Genomic DNA, 21,969 nt, shown 5'->3' on the forward strand with positions numbered 1-21,969 from the left:
GAGCACCTGGCTAGTGAGTTTGCATGGCGGGTGTGTCTGCACAGAGCCTCAGCGTGTGAGAGCAGAGAGCGAGCTGGGGTGGGGCCTACGGCCAGCTGAGCTACAGACCCCTGGGCTCATAGGCTTCTATCCTCCAGGCCATGTTTCTAAAATAGAGTCACAGAATGGGGCTGAAAGGCACCCTTAGGCCTTGCCCCAAAACCCTTCCCTGTACAAGAGAAGAAACAGAGGCTCGGAGGGGCAGGGGGAACGGTCCCAGTCACACAGCAGCAAGCTGCTCTGTCTCGCCTGGCCTGGCCTCCATGCCAGAGGGCCACCGGATCCCACATGCCGAGACACCCACTGGCCTCTGTCGGCAGGAGGCTGCACAAGGAGAGGGGGAGGCAGTGTTTCCCTTGGAATGCCCAAGCATGTGCCGCAGAGGGCTGGGCCATGGGGCCAGGGCTCCCTGCACGCTCTCAGCACAAGACACGGGAGACTTCCGGAGTACGGAGAAAACGAAACGTTCTTCACGAGAGGGAGACTTACACCTCATCACCAGGGGGCTCCAAACGGAATCAATCAAAATTGTCCCATAAAAAAAAAAAAAAAAAAAAAAAATTGTCCCATTTGGCACTGGAGGCTATGAGGTTCTCTGACGGGTTCTCATTTGTGAATCCCGTCCCTCCAGGGAGACTTAAGCTTGGTAAGGGGGGAGATAACTCCCCTTTCTCTACCTCCAGGTTTCTGGTATTTGGCATCTGGTGGTTGCACGAGGACTTTTTAAAAATAAAATTGATCAAGGTGCTCAGGAGAAAAGGGAGGGACATTGCCCAGTATGTCCTTTTACATCTAAAGAGTCACTTATGCTTACTGCTAACATTTTCCGTTACTGTCTTTGTGGAAACCCCGAATGCTCCAGGGAGAACAGGATCATTCGTTCCTTAGTGCATTCATTCAACTGAAGCCCAGAAGAGGGAGGTGACTTGCCCAAGGTCACACAGCAAATTGGGGGCACAGCGATACTGGGCCGCCAAGCTCCCCGGGCACTCCCAGCCAGGGGCAATTCAATCTTTTTTTTTTTAGCTCCTTGCCAGCAGCACTTCAGTCTAAGATCATTCTGCCTTTCGGATTTTGTCCCTGTCTTTTAGGGAAGGTATGGTAAAAGGGGAAAGTGCACCAAATTCCTTCAGTTCTGGCCCAGCCTAGGGACGCGGCGGGGCTGTAGGGTTCCCAACTCACCTGATGGCAGTCAGCGCTTCAGCACTCTACGCGAGCCGAGACTAAGGTACGGCTCTCCCAGCCGGCCAGGGGCGCCTCGGCTCCAAGATTCCCTCTGCCACCCGCCCCCCGGCCCTAAGAAGGTCCCTGGCTGGTTCCCGCCTTCCACTGGGTGAAGCGCATCCTTTCGCACGCCCATTATTCACGGCCATCTGGCTTCAAAGCGCGTGGGGCTTAGGAAGGCATCACTGACGGGCTTGCCCTACACACCGGCCCGGGTCCCCTATCCGGCGAGGGCAGGGGCGAGGCAGGTGATTTTAGGGGCCTTCCCAAGATCCGGCGCGGGCGCAGCAGAGGCCGGGGCCACGTGGCCCGCGCACCGCTCAGCCCGCAGGCTTCATTTTCTGCCCTCCGGCCAGAAGCATTTAATTCCTTCCGGAAGAGCAGTTAGCGCGACGCGGGCGCTCAGCTGCGGATTTCCCCAACCGGTGGGAGCACATTCCCCGCCGCAGGCGCAGGGCCGGGTCGGTGCTGGGCTGCGGGCGCGCGTGCGCGTGCCGGCTCCGGGGCTGACGGGGCGTGGGAGGGGGGGCGCCAGGAAGGAGGCCGCACGCGCGGCGCCGGCGGCGTCCGAAAGCGCTGACGTACAACAACCCGCGACCCCCGCCTCTCCCTCGGGCCGCGGTTGGTCGGAACCGATTGCGGCTGGTTTGAGCTGGTGAGTCTCCATGGCGACGCGCGCGGCGCTATAAGTAGCGGCGCGGTGGCGCCGTCGGCTTTGTCAGGCCCCTGCAGCCCCGCCGCCGACCGCCCTCTGCCAGCAGCTCCGGCGCCTCCTCGGGCCGGCGGTCCTCCGGCGGGAGGGAGCGAGGCGGGCGGCGGCGGCGGCAGCAGTGCGGGCTGCGGGACCTCCTCGGGGCCGGCCCCGGCGCCCAAGCGCTAGGAGGTAAGAGGGGCTGGGGTCGGGGCGGGTGGGCTGAGGGTCGCGGCCACGTGTCTGCGCGAGCCGAGACCCCCGCTTCCTGAGGGGTCCCCCGAGCCGGCCGCCGCCCTTGGCCTGGGGCTGGGCCACTTCCTCTCCCGGGCTTAGTCCTCTCCCCCGGGACATGGGGTTGGGGCCCCGGGGCGGGGGTGACGGGGGCCCCGCGGAGACCTAGGCTCGAACCCACCGGCGACTGGGGGTTTCTGTGACCCAGGCGACACGCCGGAAGCTGCCGCCAAGGCTCATTGGTCCCTCCGGCCGCTATTTTTTTTTGAAAGCCCATGTGGCAGCTCCTCGGACAGGTGCAGGACGAGGAGGAAGCGAGTCATTTAGTCTCCTGACCCTCGGCCCCAGTCAGGGCGAGGACACGCCATTCTTTTAAGTTTGGTTTCCTTTGCTATGAAGACAGCAAGTGACTCCGATAGAGAAAGCCGTGGGAGTTGCTGGAGACAGGGACCGATATAGTCATCTAGCTGTAGTTGAGAGTTGCTGACTTAAGGAATCTTTGAATGATTTAGCGGTTTAAGAAGAGCGTAGAATATTAAAACACTAGTTCAGGCCAGCAGACACATATGGAGCCAGCCACAAGCTTTCCCCAAAAAGGCTTGTTCGGGAATCCCAAGTAATGGGTTAAAGTGGCAGGATCGCCAACCCGAATATTTGGGGAGGCCAGAATATATTGTTAATATCCTTCATTCAGGTCCAAAATTGGACATGATTTAATTGGCTCTTAGCATTTTTTTACAGTTCCTGTAAAGAATGAATCCACGTTTCTTCCAACATAGTTATACAGAAGGCCAAAAGATGTTCTTAGGTGAAATTTCTCCAGATAGTAAATCTTTATTCAAATAAAGTCTTAAAACACCCAAGAACGCAAAATACTTGCTAGTGGGGTATTTCAAAGGAATACACGCGTTTCAAGTTTAAATCTGAACATTGCTTTAAAGACACTTAATAGACCCTGGACAATCCCATCTGTCACTTAAGCCCCGTCTCTTGTAAATGTTATTTATGTAAATAAGAATGAATTAGCTGGCATAAGTTTTCTTGCCTTCCCCTAGGGGTTGCTTTGGACATTCCTGAGAATGATAATGCCAGAAGGTCACATTATATTCGCTCTTAAAACAAGTTGTGTGCAATGCATGGGTTTGGATTTATGGCAGGCCCTTCCCCGTGGACCTCTTATAGTGTCCCATGCCAGAGCAAACTGTAGCCCCAAACCATTGCCTGGCCTTGTCCATAGGCCTCCGCACTGAAGGGGGTTGCACAGTGTAAAAGAAGGAAAGCCTTATGCGGCACAATATAAGTGGGTTATGGTAATCTTAAAATAACTTGTTTGCCGATGTCACTGCTTACTTTGCTTACTTTCGTGAATTTTATCATTAGCCCCAAATTATTCCTGTATGATTATCATTCATAGCTCCTGTATGATTATCATTCATAGCTTATGAATATTGACTTATTAGTATCAGTCAATATCACACACTGCCTGTAAGGACAATCCGGATTCCCAGAATTGCTCGCTTGGTAGGCAACACTGGCTTAATGATGGCTGATTTCTGTTCAGATGAAGCCACTTCACACAGCAATATATTAAATTAATTTGAAGATTGCAGTGCTAAAAAATATATCCCCAGCTAAAATTAGTGTGAAAACTAGCTCATAAAATTCTTGAGAAATTTAGGAGCACTCAGTTCAATCCCTAAATGTTTTCATTAATGCCCATTAGTAAAACTTAACCTCAGACTTATACTAGGAAATGGCAAGATATTTATATGGCAGTTCTTGAGAATAACTTTAATACTATTTTAAGCTTCTTAGAGCTCACAACAGCTCTGAGAAATAAAGCAGGCTGATCATTGCAAAACTTTTTTCTATATCAAGTGAACGAGCTCCTGAAACCTGCATTCCACACTTGGGAACATGAAATGCTGCTTTTGAGATGTGTACGGTATTATGCATAGAATTTTAGTGCGCTACTTTGAAAAACTCTAGTTTTGAATCCATGGTATTTTCAGATACTGAGTGGAATCCTGTGAATTATGCCTAGAAACAATTGGGATTTCTCAGTCAGTGATTTATTTACCTTGAGGGCTTGAGTCGCCCTACCTAATCTGACTTTCAACCCGATGTGTTCCCAAGGTGGACAAGAGATTCTTTGTTTTTGTTTATCAGAACATTTCCACTGCTGCATCAAGGGCACAAGTCTTATAATTCAGCAAGATTTGGAACTCCTGGAGAATTGCCTTCCTGAAAAGCTGAAAGAAATCTCTTTAAATTCCGTCTCTTAGTTTTCCATGTGAGTATTCTGCTTACACTTTTGCTGCAGGTTAATTTATGTAAAAAATGTCTTGCTAAGGCTTCTGAGTGAATCTTTCCACCCTTTTGGCAGTTTGTTGTGTTTCAGTGGAACATCAAGAAACCATGAACAACTTCAGTAATGAGGAGTTTGACTGCCATTTCCTTGATGAAGGTTTTACTGCCAAGGACATTCTGGACCAAAAAATTAATGAAGTTTCTTCTTCTGTAAGTATATCAAGTCCAGGCTGGCAGCACAGCTTTCTGAATACAGGGCAGATGAAGGGAAACCTCACTGAGGTCTTGGAGACGTGTCATGGAGCCTCCATGGCTTCCAATTTAGAATCGAATTGGTTGTGAATTACCCCAGTAATAGTGACATTCATGTCAGCAGATGCATTGGGAATGGCAGGGAAAGGGAAGGGAGCCTGCATCTGAGCTTGGCATGTTGGAAGGGTGTAATGCTAATTGGTCAGGCTGCTAAAGAATAAACTCTTATTTTAGGATGATAAAGATGCCTTCTATGTTGCGGACCTTGGAGACATTCTAAAGAAACATCTGAGATGGTTAAAAGTTCTTCCTCGTGTCACCCCCTTCTATGCAGTCAAATGTAATGACAGTAAAGCCATAGTGAAGACCCTGGCTTCCATAGGGACAGGATTTGATTGTGCTAGCAAGGTAAGCTAAAGCGGCAGTCATCACAGCTGAGTGTGTACAGTGGCCCCGTCCCGGCTATGCAGATAGAAGTTCATTTCTAGGGCATTGCACTTGAATTTCTTGGGGCAGAGGTGACAGCTCTCTGTGTTTTCCTGTTAACTGGTTCCATTTTTGGCTGCATCTGAATAGTTTCTCACCACATTTTTTCTAGACCGAAATTCAGTTGGTGCAGAGTCTCGGGGTGCCGCCAGAGAGGATAATCTATGCAAACCCTTGTAAACAAGTGTCTCAAATTAAGTATGCCGCCAATAATGGAGTTGAGATGATGACTTTTGACAGCGAGGTTGAGTTGATGAAAGTGGCCAGGGCACATCCAAAGGCAAAGTGAGTTACTCTCCCATATGGAGGGGAAGGTGGGTCATGGTGGTGGGCTCGGATTTCCAATTACTTCTGTTTCTACCCTTAGGGGTTATTTGTCTGCTAGGTGGGAGACAAATTAGAAAACAGCTGAAACCCTCTGGTTAATTAAGCTTTATTAGACTTGACCATCACAGAGTATCAGGAGATACGTAGGACAGAAGGCTCTTTATTTAACCATGGTCATAAGTGAAGCTTCTTTTTCTTGCTTCTAGGTTGGTTTTGCGGATTGCCACTGATGACTCCAAAGCAGTCTGTCGCCTCAGTGTTAAATTTGGAGCCACACTCAAAACCAGCAGGCTTCTTTTGGAAAGGGCTAAAGAGCTCGATATCGATGTCATTGGTGTCAGGTAAGACCATTGTGGTGGCAGAGACTTGGGGTAATAGGCAACACAAGTTCTACAGGTTTTCTCCCCTGTGAATATTTTAAGAAACAGCCTCTTTTCCCTTTTTTTTTTTTTTAACCCCAGCTTTCATGTGGGAAGTGGCTGTACTGATCCTGAAACCTTTGTGCAGGCCATCTCTGATGCCCGCTGTGTCTTTGACATGGGAGTAAGTATATGTAAAGCACAAAAGCCAAGCTGTTTAGTGGGGGTGGGCAGGACTGATGATAACTAGCGTTAATTCTAGAATTAACCTTTTGTAGGAGTCGGTTCTATATCAGTTTTAAACTTGTCTGCTCGATACGTTTTTCTTTACTTACGATTCTGGCTGTTTGACTTTCGATTTTCTTGACTCTAGGCTGAGGTTGGTTTCAGCATGTATCTGCTTGATATTGGTGGTGGCTTTCCCGGATCTGACGACGTGAAGCTTAAATTTGAAGAGGTATTTTATAACAAATCCAGAATGTACTATAGCTATGAGTCAGTTCCTTTTTGGACTATTTCTAGCCTTAAGTGCTTTTAACTAATACCAGAAGGCACTGTACAAACATGAAAATAAAAGTCTGTTGCTTTGTTTTTTGAGTGATTTGTCTGTTATTTAAAATTCAAATTGTAGAATTAGCCTGCTTATAGAAATACTAGAAACATGCTGACTTTTATCATGTCTTTATCCCACATACACTTTGCTAGAATTTGTATTTCCTTCCCTTAAAACATTTTATTATAGGTGGTGCTTGAGTTTTTGTTTTGTTTTTAAGATTATTTATTTCTCTCTCTCCCCTTCCCCCCCCTCCCCAGTTGTCTGCTCTCTGTATTCTTTCACTGTGTGCTGTGTGCTCATCTGCGTCTGCTTGTATTGTCGGCGGCACCCGGAATCTGTGTCTTGTTCTGTTACATCATCTTGCTGCATCAGCTTTCCGCGTGTGTGGCGCCATTCCTGGGCAGTCTTCACTTTTTTCGTGCCTGATGGCTCTCCTTATGGGGCACACACCTTGCGTGTGGGGCTCCCCTCCATGGGGGACACCTCTGTGTGGCATGGCACTCATTGCGCGCATCAGCACTGCGCGTGGACCAGCTCATCACACGGGTCTGTAGGCCCTGGGTTTGAACCCTGGACCTCCCATGTGGTAGGCAGATGCCCTATCTGTTGGGCCAAATCTGCTTCCCTGAGTTTATATAGGTAGGCACACATTTATATGAGGTGGGCCGGATTGAAAGATTTTATCCTGTCAGTATATGCTGAGAAAAAGCATTTAGGCACTTTGATACCTATAGAGAGGGTCGGGGGTATACATTTGTTTTATACTCTAGATAAAACCTTAGCCATAACATGTTAAGAGAAATGGAGGGTATCTGGAGGGGGATCAAAATGAAACCACAATGATAGGCAGACTGAGTTTCAGGGAGATGTTTGCTTTGCTTATGTTACTTGATAAATCTCTCTGCTGGTACTTGATCTCAAGTGGTTTTTATGATGTCATGTTACAAAGCGCTGTAATATTTATCCTGCATGTAAATTTCCAACTGAACTCTTTTCACTTTCTTAGATAACCAGTGTCATTAATCCAGCATTAGACAAGTATTTCCCGTCAGACTCTGGAGTGAGAATCATAGCTGAACCAGGCCGATATTATGTTGCATCAGCTTTCACACTTGCAGTGAATATCATTGCCAAAAAAATTGTATTTAAGGAACAGACAGGCTCTGACGGTATGTATCTGAAGGGCAGAAGCATTGCATGTAGTGGAAAGTTGGTGCAAAAGGTAGTAATTACGATTTATCTGCCTTTCTAGATGAAGATGAATCGAGTGAACAAACATTTATGTATTATGTGAATGACGGAGTATATGGATCATTTAATTGTATCCTTTATGATCATGCGCACGTAAAGCCTCTTCTGCAGAAGGTAACTAACTTACCAACATGCCGTACGACATTGAAGATGATGGGTTATAACAAGTAGAACCAAGTAGCACTTTCTCTCTGTCTTGCATGTAGAGACCCAAACCAGATGAGAAGTATTACTCATCTAGCATATGGGGACCCACGTGCGATGGCCTTGATCGGATCGTTGAGCGCTGTGGCCTGCCGGAAATGCACGTGGGCGACTGGATGCTCTTTGAGAACATGGGTGCTTACACTGTGGCTGCTGCTTCCACTTTCAATGGGTTCCAGAGGCCAACCATCTACTACGTTATGTCAGGGCCCGCATGGTCAGTGTCGGGAGAAAAGATGAGACCTTGGGTGGATGCTTGCTCCTATTTGATTAAAAAACTTTGGTGCAGGATAAATACTGTTTGTTTTAAATGATGATTCTTCCTGTATTGAGTCTCTGCTCTGTAGGAAATGTGGAAAATATAGAAAAATGGAGAAAAATCTGATCCTCCCTCCAAATACTACTACTTTGTTGGTCTTCTCAGGTTTTTCCCATGGTAAAAAAAACATTTTTGAGAAGACTAAACTAGGGTGTTTCTGTATAACGAATATGTTATTGCATGTGACTTGTGGTTTTCTTTACTACCAAAAAGATGATTCAGAATACATGCTTACTCTGAAATACATTGAATTGCTTCCTGATGACATACTAACCAAGGAGGTAGTCTTACTGTGTTATTTTGGGGCGTGACTCAGTGTTTTGAATATGCTACTTCTGTCTCTCTCAGGCAAGTCATGCAACAAATCAAGAGCCGGGGGTTTCCGCCCGAAGTAGAGGAGCAAGACGCCAGTGCTCTGCCTTTTTCCTGTGCTTGGGAAAGTGGGATGAAGCGCCACCCGGCCACTTGTGCTCCAGCTAGTATTAATGTGTAAATACCATTTTTGTAGCTGTTAACTGTGAGTTTAGCTTGAATGGAGGGATTTGGGGGGGACCATTTAACTTAATTACTGCTAGTTTTGAAATGTCCTTGTAAGAGTAGGATTGGCACAGGCACAGCAATAAGGAAGACTAGAAGATGGGGTTACACTTATCTGTGTTCCTATGGAAACTACTTGATTATTTGTTTTATATGGATTTTTATTCACTTTCAAACATGCTTCTAAGGGATGCCTCTCACCTGCTGAGCAAGCATTTGTAGCTTGCATAACAGCAGAATGGGCCAAAAGCTTAATGTTGTGACCTGTTTTAAAAATAAAAGTATCTTGAAATAATTTTGGTGTTAGGGGATTTTTGGTGCCCATTCCAAATTATTTGCCTTGAATGCTGTTTTAGAGGTGTGAGTGAACTTCCTCACAATGGATGGTTTTCAATATTTTAATCAGTTTAAATGCTTTTTTCTTTTTTCCATTTTTGTTTCAAGTGAACTGAGTCTCCTAACAAGGTTTGCTGTGGGTTCTCACAAAGAACAGTGAGCCTAGCCCACGTACAGGTAGAAGAAAAGGGATGGGCGAGCGATGCCACATTCTCTGCTGGGAGAAACAAGTCGGCCCTGCTGGGTGCCCAGGGCCCCTTGGGGTTGCTGTCTTGGCCCTGTTGTGGCCAGTGCCCAGAGGAGGTGTGTGAGCAGCTCCCTTCCTGGCCCCGCTACTCTTGGCCTTAGGACAAGTCGCCCCATTCACCAGACAAACTAGAAACTGTAACATTGGCAGTCAGTAGATGTCTACAATTCTTTTATGTGTTGACCTTTGACAGTGACCACTGGCCTTTTGTGTTCTTTTCTCCTTTACTCAGCTTATACCTGTCGCCCCCAAAAAAGTAGCAGGCTCTTGCACTATTTAACCCCCAACTATGGTTGCACAAGTAGCAGTGGGTGGTTATGTGAAAGCTGATGGGACTAGTGAGCTTCAAGTCACCAAGCAGCATTGAGTGTCCTGCCAGCCTCAAGAAGAGAGGCAATTGGGATGTCAGATAGTATGTGGGAGTGATGCTGTTGTGAACTGCCAAGCCTTTGAGTTAGCTCTCCGGCTGAAGCTGCTAGATTCACAGAGGAGCCGGTGGGAGCAGAGGTGGTAGTAACTTCCCAAGTTTAAGAGCCACCTCCCCAGGAGCCTGGCTTGCAGGCAGTGGACACACTCATTGCTATGACTTGTGGCATTCCTTGCTTGACGACGTTCTTAGACTGAGGCTTAGCTGGTCACATCTTGATCTTTCTTTGACCCACAGACAGGAATTGCCAGGACATGAATGAGAATTTTCAGAAACCACAAAGAAAATAGGTGTGGGTCAGGGTGAGGGCAGAGAGGGAAGGAATGACTCACAAGATCCCTTGGTAGTGACACTAAGTTTGGATTGAAAAGGGAGAGGGGAGAGGTTGAAGTTCAAAAAGGTATCAGTGACTGCCTTTCTCTAAGCCTTTCAGCCTGGTAGGAACCACTGCCTCTGCCACTGAGGGCAGGAATAGCCCAGGTAATCGCACGCCACAGTGCAGCCTCTGCCATCTCCCTCCTGCTGTCCTGGATCTGTGCCTGTGGCAGCTTGGGCCAGGTAGCCTTCTCTATTGTATAGGTGGAGCCTGCAAGTGAGTTAAGGAGGAGGAAAAACACAGCTGAGGATACATTACGCTCTTACAAGCACTGTCCTCGGAGCCTCTGGTAATTCTGGCTGCCAGCAGGTAGTTCCTCCACCAGTGCCTTCCGTGCAGCCGGCACATCAGCTTTACCTTGGAGGAGGAGAGCTGGGGTCGGTCCACACAGGTTCTTGTGGGAGAGGAGATGGGGGAGGGACCAGAGGGACCAAGTTACTGCTGGTCAAAGGTGGAAGCAGTGGTCTCCAAACCTGCCTGGCTGTGTGTTCGATCCCTTGGGGAGCTTCTTAAAAATAACATCTTGTTGGTCCCCGTCCCAGGCTGGGAAAGGGGTAGTACTGGTCACTGAGTAACCATCTGGAAAAAGTTAAAAGTGTCCCTGGTTCCTTATTCCAAAAATAAGTAGGTGAGTTTTAAATAAATTACATCCTAGAACTGCTAGAAGAAAACATTTGAAGTCAACAGGCAAGGGACAAATAGGAAAAAAAAGTATTTAGCACACGCAGGAAAAGGACTAATTTTCTTCATATTAAAAGAACTCCAAAAAGTTAAAAAACCACTGTGGGCAAGACGTGAACATGGTTCACTGGAAAAATGCAAACAGCTTTTTAAACAAGAAAAATGCATTTTAGAGACCTTAAACCTGTACCTCACATTCCAGATTGGCAATCTTGGGTCAGCCTGCTCATTTTGCTTGCTCATTGTGGTGGGAAAGTAAATAGGACGAGTCATCTTATTAGAGGACAATTTGCAAGATCAAAAATAATTCATTCTTCGACCCAGCAACTCTAAGCACCTTACAAATCCTCACAGAAAGCTGTTCACTGCAGTATCGTTTGTAACAGTCGAGGAGACTGACGACATTCTACCTCAAATGGACTGAAGGAGAACTATACATGCTCTTGAAACAATCTTCAGGATAGCGTACGTGAAAAAAGCAAGGCAAGGAACAGCGTAGTATGCTGTTGTCTGTATGTAAAAAAAAATCCCAACTTTGTGTGCACAAATAACATGGCACAGAACATTTCAAAAGAACTTAAAAGAAGCTGGTAACGGCTTGCCTCTAGAGAGGACAGGTTGGAAGCCTGGAAGATGAGTGGGAGACTGACTTCAAATATTTTTTTGTTTTGTTTTTAATGTGAATGACTAAAAGGAGTTCTAAAACAAGCTTTCCCAGGGGGAAAAAGCAGCTGAGAAATTCCTCAGGTCATAGAGACTGGGCAGGGATGGGGTGTGGACTCGGGTCAGGTGACCCAGCAGTCGGTGTTTATCCTAACCGGTGGACTTGCCATTAAAGCAGAGATGATGTGGGCAGCTGGGCCGGCCCAGTGGACCCTGGGTGGGTGAGGTTGGTCCTGGCCTGGCCCTTGACTTTGTGGGCCCAGAAACTCCAGTTGGTCGGAGCCTAACGGGGCTGGCTCCTGCCAACAGCTCAGGAGGCTGGTGGAGGCAGTGGAGCCAAGGAGAGCCAAGGAGAATGCTAGCAAGCATCCTGCTCTGCCCTGTCAGAGTGGCACCCTGAGTACAGGAGCTTCTGGCTGTGGCGCTGCCTAGCTCAGACTCATGGGCCAGGGAGCACCAAGGGGAGGCCAGAACCCACCCATGGGCCAGCGCTCTCTGTCCTCTTGGCTGACCATCACGTTGTGCCTTGAGTATGGGGATCCTATTGACCAGCTTGTCTTCTGTACACTTGTTCCCACTCAACGACCCCCTAGACCGGCCACCAGGCATCTCTGCACAGATCCCATCCTTCCTGGTTGGCTTTCCTAAGTTACTGATGAGTCCTCTTAAGTTTGGGGCTCTTCTGGTCATCACCTCCTACCTTTGGTCTGGGCCCTCTCCCCTAGGCTGGGCTCGGAATGGGGAGGGTTTGTTCTCTCTGAGCCATCTTGGCTCAGCTGGAGACCTGTCCCCAGAAGGCGAGGGCAAAGCTAAGCATTCTGCTGCCGTGGCACTCCTGAGGGGCTGGCTGCCTGGGGGTGAGGGGTGGAGAGGCAAGTGGGCTGGCGGACTCTGCCCCTCTCCTGCGTCATCCAGTTTACGTACCGGGTTTCAAGACAGGATCCCATTTGAAGACAAGGTTTTGCTGAGCCCCCCAGCTCCTTTCTACAGAAGAAGTGAAGCCTGGCTAGGGCAAGCGGCTCATCCAGGGTAAGCCAGTGAGTGAAGAGAAGGGCCAGAGCTTGTCTGTGGCCTCCTGCTTCCCTGGTTGGGTTCTGCTCCTGGCCACTTCTTGGGGGAAAAAAAAACAGCAAAAGAAAAAAGTCACGACTGAGTGAGCCATTCTTCCCTGTCCCACCAAGGAAGGGACTTCCATGCTGGCAGCCTTGTGCCTGCTGCTGGCCTGGAGCACCTGGGATTGTGGGGCTCAGCAGAGGTTGATGCCTTGAGCTGCCTCCCTGCCATGGGCCAGGGTCTGAGAGCAGGCAGCCGGAGCTGAGCCCACCCTCCAGGGCCTCGCCTTGGCTGCCAGGCTGCCCACCCCCCTATAAAAGGGGAGACTGGTGCTCTCTGGAAGTGTCATCAGGAGGCAGAGTCAACACACTCAGTATCTCATGCACTTGCGAGGGCCTGTGGGAAACTCCCTGTGATTCCTGGGTGTGGGATGATTTAGTCCATCCTGCCTCCTGGCTCTGAGGGAAGGTGGGCCCTGCTCTGCCTCTGCCCCAGGGAATTGTTGAGGTGGAGCCTCAGCCCAGGCTCCTTCCCCAGGCTGCCCACCTGGGGGTGAGGGATGACGGCATGGAGGGCCGGCGGGGGGCTGGCTGAGGGGAGGGGAGCCCCCCAGCAGGAGGCCTCTCTGGGGTTAACCTCCCCGGGGGCTGTGCAGGGCCCGCGATTGATAAGTCAGGCTGCCAGATTCAGCCAGTAGAAATGTAAGCTATTGCATGGAACATACTTAGACTGAAAATTGTGTGTGTTTGAAATTCCAGTTTAACTGGGTGTCCTGCATTGTATCTGGCCCCCTCCGATCCCTGGCAGGCGGACGAGGCGCCAGGAGCCCGGCCTCAGCTCTTTGCAATAGATGTGCTGTGTGGCCCACGGCAAGACAGAAGCTCCCCTCGGCTTCAGTCTCCTCACCTGCCACATGGGACAGGGAACAGAAAACTTGTAGATGCTGGCCGCCCAGAAACAGGACTAGCCAGACGCTGGGGAGCCGCACGATCCGCCATGGCCACAAGGGGGCAGCAGCACCTCGCGCTGAAGGCGCGCCTGCCACTTCTGGGGCCTGGGCCAAGTTGTCAAGTCCCTCAGTCACTCAGCAAACCTGGGCAGAGCCCTCCGGGGTGCAGGGTCGAGGCAGTGACAGAGGGTCCTAACGGGCCCCAGGGTCTGAGGACAGCAGCGCAGCCCCACGCCAGAGTTCCCAGCCTGCTCAGAAGGAGATCCCGGGGTCAGCCACACCCTGGGAGGACACTTGGAGGAAGAGGCTCCATGCAGCCTTTGCTCCCAACCTTGGTGACCCCTCCCCCGCCCCCAGCCCCCAGCCCAGCTCCAGCCTCCTGCCTGCCCCTTGCAGCACCAACACCAGTGAGCAGTGTGGGCTCCCCCCTGCAGGGGGATTTTCAGGCCTCCCAGCTTTTGTCCTTGCCTGGACCACCCATCCGGGTGGGTGCCCCCGTCTGCTGCCCCCTGAGGTGGTCCCAGTCCCTGCCCCTGTGCCACACAGTCGCTGCTCTGGGCCGCGGCCATGACTTCCTGAATGTGAGTGATCTCGGAGAGCAGAACAGGGCACAGCGTCTCCATCTGACCCTCTACCCCACTGAGCGTCCTTGAGGGTGGGGTCCCATGGGCTCTCCGGTGCCCACCAGCCTACTCAGGCTGCATGGTGGGGAACCCAGGGCAGAGCTGGAGCTGGGGCCACCTGAGGGTGGCATGGCAGCCCCTGAACGTCCTCTCCCTCTGCCAGCTTGTGGGCAAGACCGGCCCGCAGCCCTGGGCACAATGGCAAGTCTCTCCAGGCTGCAGCACTTACAAGTGGGGACAGGGGGTCCCTGGTCACGCCGCCTGCTGGGGGCCAGCCTGGACATGTACCTGGGTCTCTGACTCTGCCCAGGGGTGTCGCTTCTGCCGCTGTCAAGAGGGGCAGTGAGCGGGGAGCGGGCAGCCTGCCACTGGATTCATTCATTTATGTGCTCATTATAAGCCCGGCTCGATAAAAGCAATCGGAAGTGATTTGATGAGTCAATATGCTGCGGCTGGAGAGAGTAGCTGGGGCGGGGGGAGGCCCTTGGCATTGAGTCTCAGGAAGGACCTGGTTCGGGTGGGAGGCAGGGGACCTTGCAGGGTGGGGAGGTGGGAAGGCCTCTGTGGGCCCAGCACCCCGGCTGGGCACAGGAGCAGGGTCGTCCTGCAGGGCCGAGGCCCTGGTCCCTCCTTGCCCCCCAGGCAGGGGCGGCAGGACGCAGAGCTGGGCCTGTGCTGAGGCGTGGGAAGGCGTGGTCTTGGACTCCTGCCCACCCCTGCCCACCTGGGATGAGCTGCCAGGAGCTCACCTCAGGCTCCGCACGCCCCAGGACCCACAGAGCCCCTCGGTCGCCGGGACAGGCAGAGGCAGGAGTCCTTCCTCCCCGCCGGGTCTCTGCATGGGGTGTGCCTGGATGTGCATCCACGGCACCTCCACCTTGAGAGGACACACTCAAAAGTGGAGACAAGTCACCCAGAGCGACCACCACAGAAACGCGCCCTGGCACGCCCACGCCGCGCGTCCCCCTCTTGCGTCAGCTTGGCGCGGCAATGGTGACAAGTTGTCTGGTCAAGCCCTGGCCTGGTTGTTGCTATGGGGGTATGCCAGAGCTGGGAGTAGCATCTGCAGTCAGTGACCATAAGCACAGGAGATGGTCCCCCAAAATGTGGGTGGGCCACATTCATTCAGTTGGAGGCTTCGGAACAAAACCAGAAGGTTCCAGAGGTCAGAAGACCTTACTTTCTGAGAAACCTCCAAACTGTCTTGCCCAGGGGCTGCACTATTTTACATTGCCCCCAGCAATGAAGTGTTCATGTTTCTCTACATACTCTCCAGCACTTGGATTTTTCTGTGTTTTAAATAGCAGCTATTCCAGTGAGTGGCAAATGGTATTTCATTGTGGCTTTGATTTGTGTTTCCCTGATGGCTAATAATGTTGAACATCTTTTCATGTAGTTTTGGCCCTTGGTATATCTTCTTTGAAGAGCTGACTATTCAAGTCTTTAGCACATTTTAAAATTTGGTTGTTTGTCTTTTTGTTGCTAAGTTGAAGAATTTCTTTACATATTCTAGATATTAAATCTCTATCAGATGTGTGGTTTCCAAATATTTTCTCCCATTGTATAAGCTGTCAAACTTTCATGACAAAGTCCTTTGAGGCACAAAAGTTTTAAATTTTGATGAGATCCCACTTATCTTTTTCTTTTGTTGCTTATGCTTTGGGTGTAAAATCTAAGAAACCATTGCCTAACACAAGGTCCTGAAGATGCTCTGTGTTTTCTTCTAGGAGGTTGATAGTTCTGGCTCTTATAATTAGGTTTTTGATCCATTTTGAGTTTATTTTTGTATATGGTGTAAAGTCTTCCTTTTTTTTGCAAATGAAGATCCAGTTTTTCAGCACCATTTGTTGAAGAGACTATTCTTTCCTAGTTGATTAGTCTTGGCCACCTAGTCAAAAATCAGTTAGCCATAAATGTGAGGGTTGATTTCTGAGCTCACAATTCCACTGGTCTATACATCTGCCCTTGTGACGTTTTGATAACTGTGGCTTGGGAAGTGTGAGTCCTCCAAAATCATTCTTCTTTTTCAAGATGGCTTTGTCTATTCAGGACTCCTAAGCCTTCCATATAAAGCTGATGCTTGTCTTTTCCATTTCTGCAAAGAAAGTTGTTGGAAATTTGATTGAGATTGCATTGAATCTGTAAGTTGCTTTGGAATGGTATTTACTCTTCCAATCCATGAACACAGGATTTCCTTCCATTTATTTAGTTCTTCTTTGATTTCTTTTAGTAATGCTTTGCAGTTTTCTGTGTATAAGTATTTTACATCCTTAGTTAGATATATTCCCAGATATCTGAATCTTTTAGTTGCTATTGTGAATGGAATTTTTTTCTTGATTTCTTTTTCCAGTTGTTCTATTGCATGTATATAGAAACACTACTGAGGGAAGCGGATGTGACTCAAGTGATTGGACTCCTGTCTACCACATGGGAGGTCCATGGTTTGATTCCCAGTGCCTCCTAAAGAAGACAGCAAACTGGCGTGACAGGCAGGTGCTGCAAGCTGATACAACAAGATGATGCAACAAGAGATGCAAGAAGAAAAACATAATGAGGGACATAACAAAGCAGGGAGCAGAGGTTTCTGGTGCCTCCTAGAAGAGCAGGATGGTGAGCTGGCATGATGGGCAGGCATGGTGAGCTGATGCAACAAGATGACACAACAAGAGACACAAGAGGAAAAACATAACGAGAGACACAACAAAGCAGGGAACAGAGAAGAGAGGTGGGGCAAGATGGCATCTGAGTGAGTGCACCTCATAACCTCTCCTGCAAAGAAGCGGCTGAGTAGGGTTGGAGTCCTTCTGGACTGGGCTGTTTTGGGTGCTTGCAGGGCAAGAGGTGTCTGGACATTGATTTAGTGGGATGGTGACAGAAGAGATTCTTGCAAGAGTTAGGATTTTGGGTCTCTTTCACGGAGGTCAGGGTTGTGGGCGGGACCCTTACCCCTGGGGCTGGGAGCCCGGCGGCGGCGATTCCTGAAGGATTTGCTGTGCTGGGGAGTTCCCAAGCCCTGAGCAGGCTGTTTTGCGGGCTTGCAGGGAGGGAGGTGTCTGGAAGTCGATTTGGTGAGACAGTGATGGAGGAGATTCTTGCGAGAGGTGGAATTTTGGGTTTCTGACTTGGAGGTCAGAGTTTCTGGGTGGAGCCCCTCCCCCTAGGGCTGGCGGCTGGGCCACAGCGATTCCTGGGATCTTTGTTGTGTGGGGTGTTCCCAAACCCTGAGCAGGCTGTTTTGCGGGCTTGCAGGGAGGGAGGTGTCTGGAAGTCGATTTGGTGAGACAGTGATGGAGGAGATTCTTGCGAGAGGTGGAATTTTGGGTTTCTGACTTGGAGGTCAGAGTTTCTGGGTGGAGCCCCTCCCCCTAGGGCTGGCGGCTGGGCCACAGCGATTCCTGGGATCTTTGTTGTGTGGGGTGTTCCCAAACCCTGAGCAGGCTATTTTGGGGACTTGCAGGGCAGGAAGTGTCTGGATGTCGATTTAGCGAGACAGTGACAGAAGAGATTCTTACAAGAGGTGGAACTTGTGGTTTCTGACACAGAGGTCAGAAGCTGTAGGCAGAACCCCTCCCCCTAGGGCTGGCTGCGCATCCATGGTGGTCCCTAAAATCTTTGTTGTGCTGTGGTGCTCCCAAACCCTGAGTGGGCTGTTTCAGGGGCTTGCAGGGCAGGAGGTGTCTGGATGTCAATTTGGTGAGACAGTGACAATAGAGATTCTTGTGAGAGGTGGAATTTTGGGTTTCTGACACAGAGGTCAGAGTTTGCGGGTGGGACCCCTCCCCCTAGGGCTGGTGCCCAGCTGCAGGGATCCCTGAAGGCTGTGTTGTGCTGCGGTACTCCGAGGCTCCCTGTTAACCAGATGTGTAGTTCCCAGGTCTGTGTCCCCTAAACCCTGGTGGCCCATGCTCCAGACACACACCTTGAGTCTGCAATATCACAGACTTCCCATCCCTGAATCCACCGTGTCCTGAGGTCCATCTGAGGTCCTTGATTACCCTAGCCCTCAGCATTTTTGTTTTTTTTTTTCTCTCTCTCTCTCCTTGAACTTGGAGGAGTGTACCAGCTGTCTTGGGGAGAGTCTAGGAAGAAAGGAGAGGCGAATCTGCTGAGAAAGCCCTATTTACCTAAATGTTCTGGGAAAGGAAAATTGGTCTGGGAGAAAGTGGAGTCAGAAAATCAATTAGACCTCTCCTAGCACACCTAATGGGGAGGGACTGTAGGAGGTGCTATCCAAGCTTCCAGTAGCATATTTGGGGTTTCTGGTGAGGTGTAGGTGATCTCACGCTGGAAATAAAGAGCCATAGTCTTCTGTGTTGAGTTGGTTCAACAAGGACCTACTTGAATCTCCTACCGGACCTCTCAGGCAGCTTTCCTGCTGCCCTGGGAGAGAGAGAAGTGAGGAAAGGAGAAAGGGGGAAGGTTAGATCCCTAAGTGTATTATTTAACTGCAAAGAGGATTCCTAGCTTAAAATGTTGGTTCTTTTTTTTTTTTGTCTTGGTTGCTAATATTGCATTGTCTCCTGGTCTTTTCTCCCGTTTTATCCCCCAAGGTCCTTTTTCATTTATTTAGTTTTTTTTTCTCCTTTTATTTTTCTTGCTTGTTTCCCCCCCCTTTTCTTTGCCCCCCTTTTTCTCTTCTCTTTTTTTCTTTTCTCTCCTTTTCTTCTTATTTTATTTTATTTTATTTATATAATAGGTGCTGCAGGTAGCGCTTCACACTTGCTATGTTTCCTCATCCTCCATTTCCTCTTTTCTGTGTCTATTGATTTTGGCCACCTACACTATTCCCTTTTCCCCACATCTTTCTATCCTCCATCATCTACTGTTTCTCTTACATTCCACCTCCCTTTCTTTGGCCCCCAAATTGTCTGACTTTTTATTTCTAATATCTTTGTTCTGTTTTCTGTCTTGTCCACTCTTGATATTGTCTTTCTTTTCTCTTTCCCTCTCTCATGAAAACATTGGCTTTTTAATTCATACTATATTCCTCCCCATATTCAGTTGACTGTCTCATTATAGATACTCTACTTACTGCTATAACGCTATACAACTTACATGAGTCTAATATCCATTCTCCTAGATCTCACATTGTTGCTCTGTTAACATTTTTCACCAATACTACTTTATACATTTTCTTTTCTTACTCATTTTGCTTTCCCTGGCCCTAATATTTTCCTTCAAAATGAACTTAGCCAGTAAAAAGAAAATAGAGTAAGAAGAAAAAAGTGACAAAGAGAAGACGTAACACTTATGTGTGAACAACAACTAATTAATCCCCAAAACTAGACAAAGAAGCTAAGGAACTAATTAAACCCATCAAGATAAAATGATGACCAGACAGCAACAAAAAACTACAAACCAAACCAATAATCAGGAAAACATGGCTGAATCCAATGAACAAACTAAAAACCAGGAAGGGGAGCAGAACATCGACAAGTAATTAAAGATCACAAAACATATATTAGAGACCAACTTAATGAAGTAAAGGAAGAGATTAGCAATATGAAGAAAACACTTGGAGAGGAAATTGCAGACATATGCAAAAAGATAACAGATATGATGGGGATGAACACCACAGTTCAAGAAATCAAAAATACACTTGCAGCAAATAGCAGCAGATTAGAAGAGGCAGAGGAGAGAATTAGCGATGTGGAAGACAGTACATCTGAAATCGAACAGATAGTAGAACTGATTGATAAAAAGATAGAAAAAATCCAGCTAGGACTTAGGGACCTGAATGACAATGCAAAACACACAAACACATGCAAAACACACAAAACACAAAAATATGTATTATAGGCATCCCAGAAGGAGAAGAGAAGGGAAAGGGGACAGAAGAGGTGTTGGAGGAAATAATGACTGAGAATTTCCCAAATCTACTGAGAGAGATGGATGTACATTTCCAGGAAGCACAACACAACCCAAACACCGTAAATCCCAACAGGCCCACCCCAAGACATATACTTGTCAAATTATCCAATGATCAAGACAAAGAGAAAATTCTAAAAGCAGCAGGAGAAAAGAGAATTATCACATACAAGGGAGGCTCCATAAGATTAAGTGCTGATTTCTCATCTGAAACCAGGGAGGCAAGAAGGCAGTGGTATGATATAGTCAAGAAAAGAAAAAAATTTCCAACCAAGAATACTCTACCCAGCTAAGCTGGCATTCAAAAATAATGGAGAGTTCAAAATATTCACGGATAAACAGAAATTGAAAGAGTATGCCAACAAGAACCCTGCCCTTCAAGAAATACTAAAGGGAGTTCTGCAAGAAGAAAGAAAAAACAGGAGAGGCAGAGTTGGAGGAGAGAGTAAGAGCAACAAAAAAGACAAAAAGAGAAGAAAACAAAACAAAACAAAACAAAATATGACAAACACAAGTCCAAACAAAATATGGCTAACATCAATAATTCCTTGAAAGTCATAACACTGAATGTCAATGGATTAAACTCACCTGTCAAAAGATTCAGACTGGAAGATTGGATAAGGAAATACGACCTAGCTATATGCTGTCTACAAGAAACACATCTTAGACCCAGGGATTCATGGAGGTTGAAAGTGAATGGCTGGAAAACAATCTTACAAGCAAATAATAACCAAAAAAAGACAGGAGTAGCTATATTAATATCAGATGAAATAGACTTTAAATGCAAAACAATTGTGAGAGACAAAGAAGGATACTACATATTAGTGAAAGGGATAATCTTTCAAGAAGAATGAACAATCATAAATATTTATGCTCCTGATGAGGGCACCTCCAAATACGTGAGGCAAACACTGGAAAAACTAAGTGAAAGAATAGATGTTTCTACAATTATAGTGGGAGACTTTAATACACCACTATCAATTTTGGACAGAACATCTCAAAAGAGAATCAATAAAGAAACAAAAACTTTGAACAGTATATTAAAGGAGCTGGATCTAATGGACATATACAGATCATTACACCTGAATACAGCTGGATATACATTTTTCTCAAGTGCACGTAGATCATTCTCCAAGATAGACTATATGCTAGGCCACAAAGCAAGGCTCAATGAATTCAGAAAGATCGAAATTATACAAAATAATATCTCTGACCACAGTGGAGTGAAGCTGGAAATCTGCAAGGGCCAGAGGCCCAGATTTCATACCAAGATATGGAAATTAAACAGCACACTCTTAGAAAAACAGTGGGTCAAAGAGGAAATCTCAAAAGAAATTAATAACTACCTTGAAACTAATGAAAATGATAACACAACATACCAAAACTTGTGGGATGCAGCAAAAGCAGTACTGAGAGGGAAATTTATAGCCATAAATTCATACATCAAAAAAGAAGAAAGAGCAAAAATTGAAGAACTAACTGCACATTTGGAGGAATTAGTAAAAAAACAACAAAGTAAACCCACAGGAAGAAGAAAGAAAGAAAGAACATAGATAAGAGCAGAACTAAATGAAATAGAAAATAAGAAAGCACTTGAAAAGATAAACAAGACCAAGAGCTGGTTTTTTGAGATGATCAATAAAATTGACAAACCCTTAGCGAGACTAACAAAGAGAAAAAGAGAGAAGATGTGAATACACAAAATAAGAAATGAGAAAGGAGATATCACCACTGACCCCACAGAATAAAGATTATCATAAGCGGATACTTTGAAAAACTATATTCCAACAAAAATGACAATTCAGAGGAAATGGAAAAATTCCTAGAAACACATAAGCAGCCTATATTGATGAAAGAAGAAATTGACAATCTCAACAAACCAATCACAAGTAAAGAGATAGAATCAGTCATTAAAAACCTCCCAACTAAGAAGAGCCCTGGGCCAGACGGCTTCACA

General features: G+C 47.7%; 1 protein-coding gene and 1 non-coding gene across 2 annotated transcripts; both read left to right on the top strand.

The window, feature by feature from the left end:
- The first annotated feature begins 1,781 nt into the window (after positions 1-1,781).
- On the top strand, positions 1,782-9,084 carry ODC1 (ornithine decarboxylase 1). Its single transcript, XM_004459326.5, has 12 exons — positions 1,782-1,918; positions 4,358-4,481; positions 4,575-4,708; positions 4,985-5,158; positions 5,349-5,521; positions 5,770-5,904; positions 6,025-6,106; positions 6,296-6,379; positions 7,485-7,647; positions 7,731-7,843; positions 7,936-8,150; positions 8,601-9,084. The coding sequence occupies exons 3-12, from the start codon at positions 4,607-4,609 to the stop codon at positions 8,743-8,745; spliced, it is 1,386 nt and encodes a 461-aa protein (XP_004459383.1). The 5' UTR covers positions 1,782-1,918; positions 4,358-4,481; positions 4,575-4,606; the 3' UTR covers positions 8,746-9,084.
- On the top strand, positions 3,323-3,454 carry LOC111764349 (small nucleolar RNA SNORA42/SNORA80 family). Its single transcript, XR_002796981.2, has one exon. It is a non-coding gene; the product is annotated as a small nucleolar RNA SNORA42/SNORA80 family (small nucleolar RNA).
- Positions 9,085-21,969: the final 12,885 nt, after the last annotated feature.

Source organism: Dasypus novemcinctus, chromosome 25 (genome assembly GCF_030445035.2).
Source record: "Dasypus novemcinctus isolate mDasNov1 chromosome 25, mDasNov1.1.hap2, whole genome shotgun sequence".
Lineage (NCBI taxonomy): Eukaryota > Metazoa > Chordata > Mammalia > Cingulata > Dasypodidae > Dasypus > Dasypus novemcinctus.

What these genes read in the sequence shown, in the direction of transcription:
- ODC1 (XM_004459326.5), top strand. Translation starts at nt 4,607, where the DNA reads ATGAACAACTTCAGTAATGAGGAGTTTGACTGCCATTTCCTTGATGAA. An exon ending in TTAATGAAGTTTCTTCTTCT is followed by an intron (nt 4,709 to 4,984) that starts GTAAGTATATCA and finishes CTCTTATTTTAG; the next exon opens with GATGATAAAGATGCCTTCTA. An exon ending in AGGGCACATCCAAAGGCAAA is followed by an intron (nt 5,522 to 5,769) that starts GTGAGTTACTCT and finishes TCTTGCTTCTAG; the next exon opens with GTTGGTTTTGCGGATTGCCA.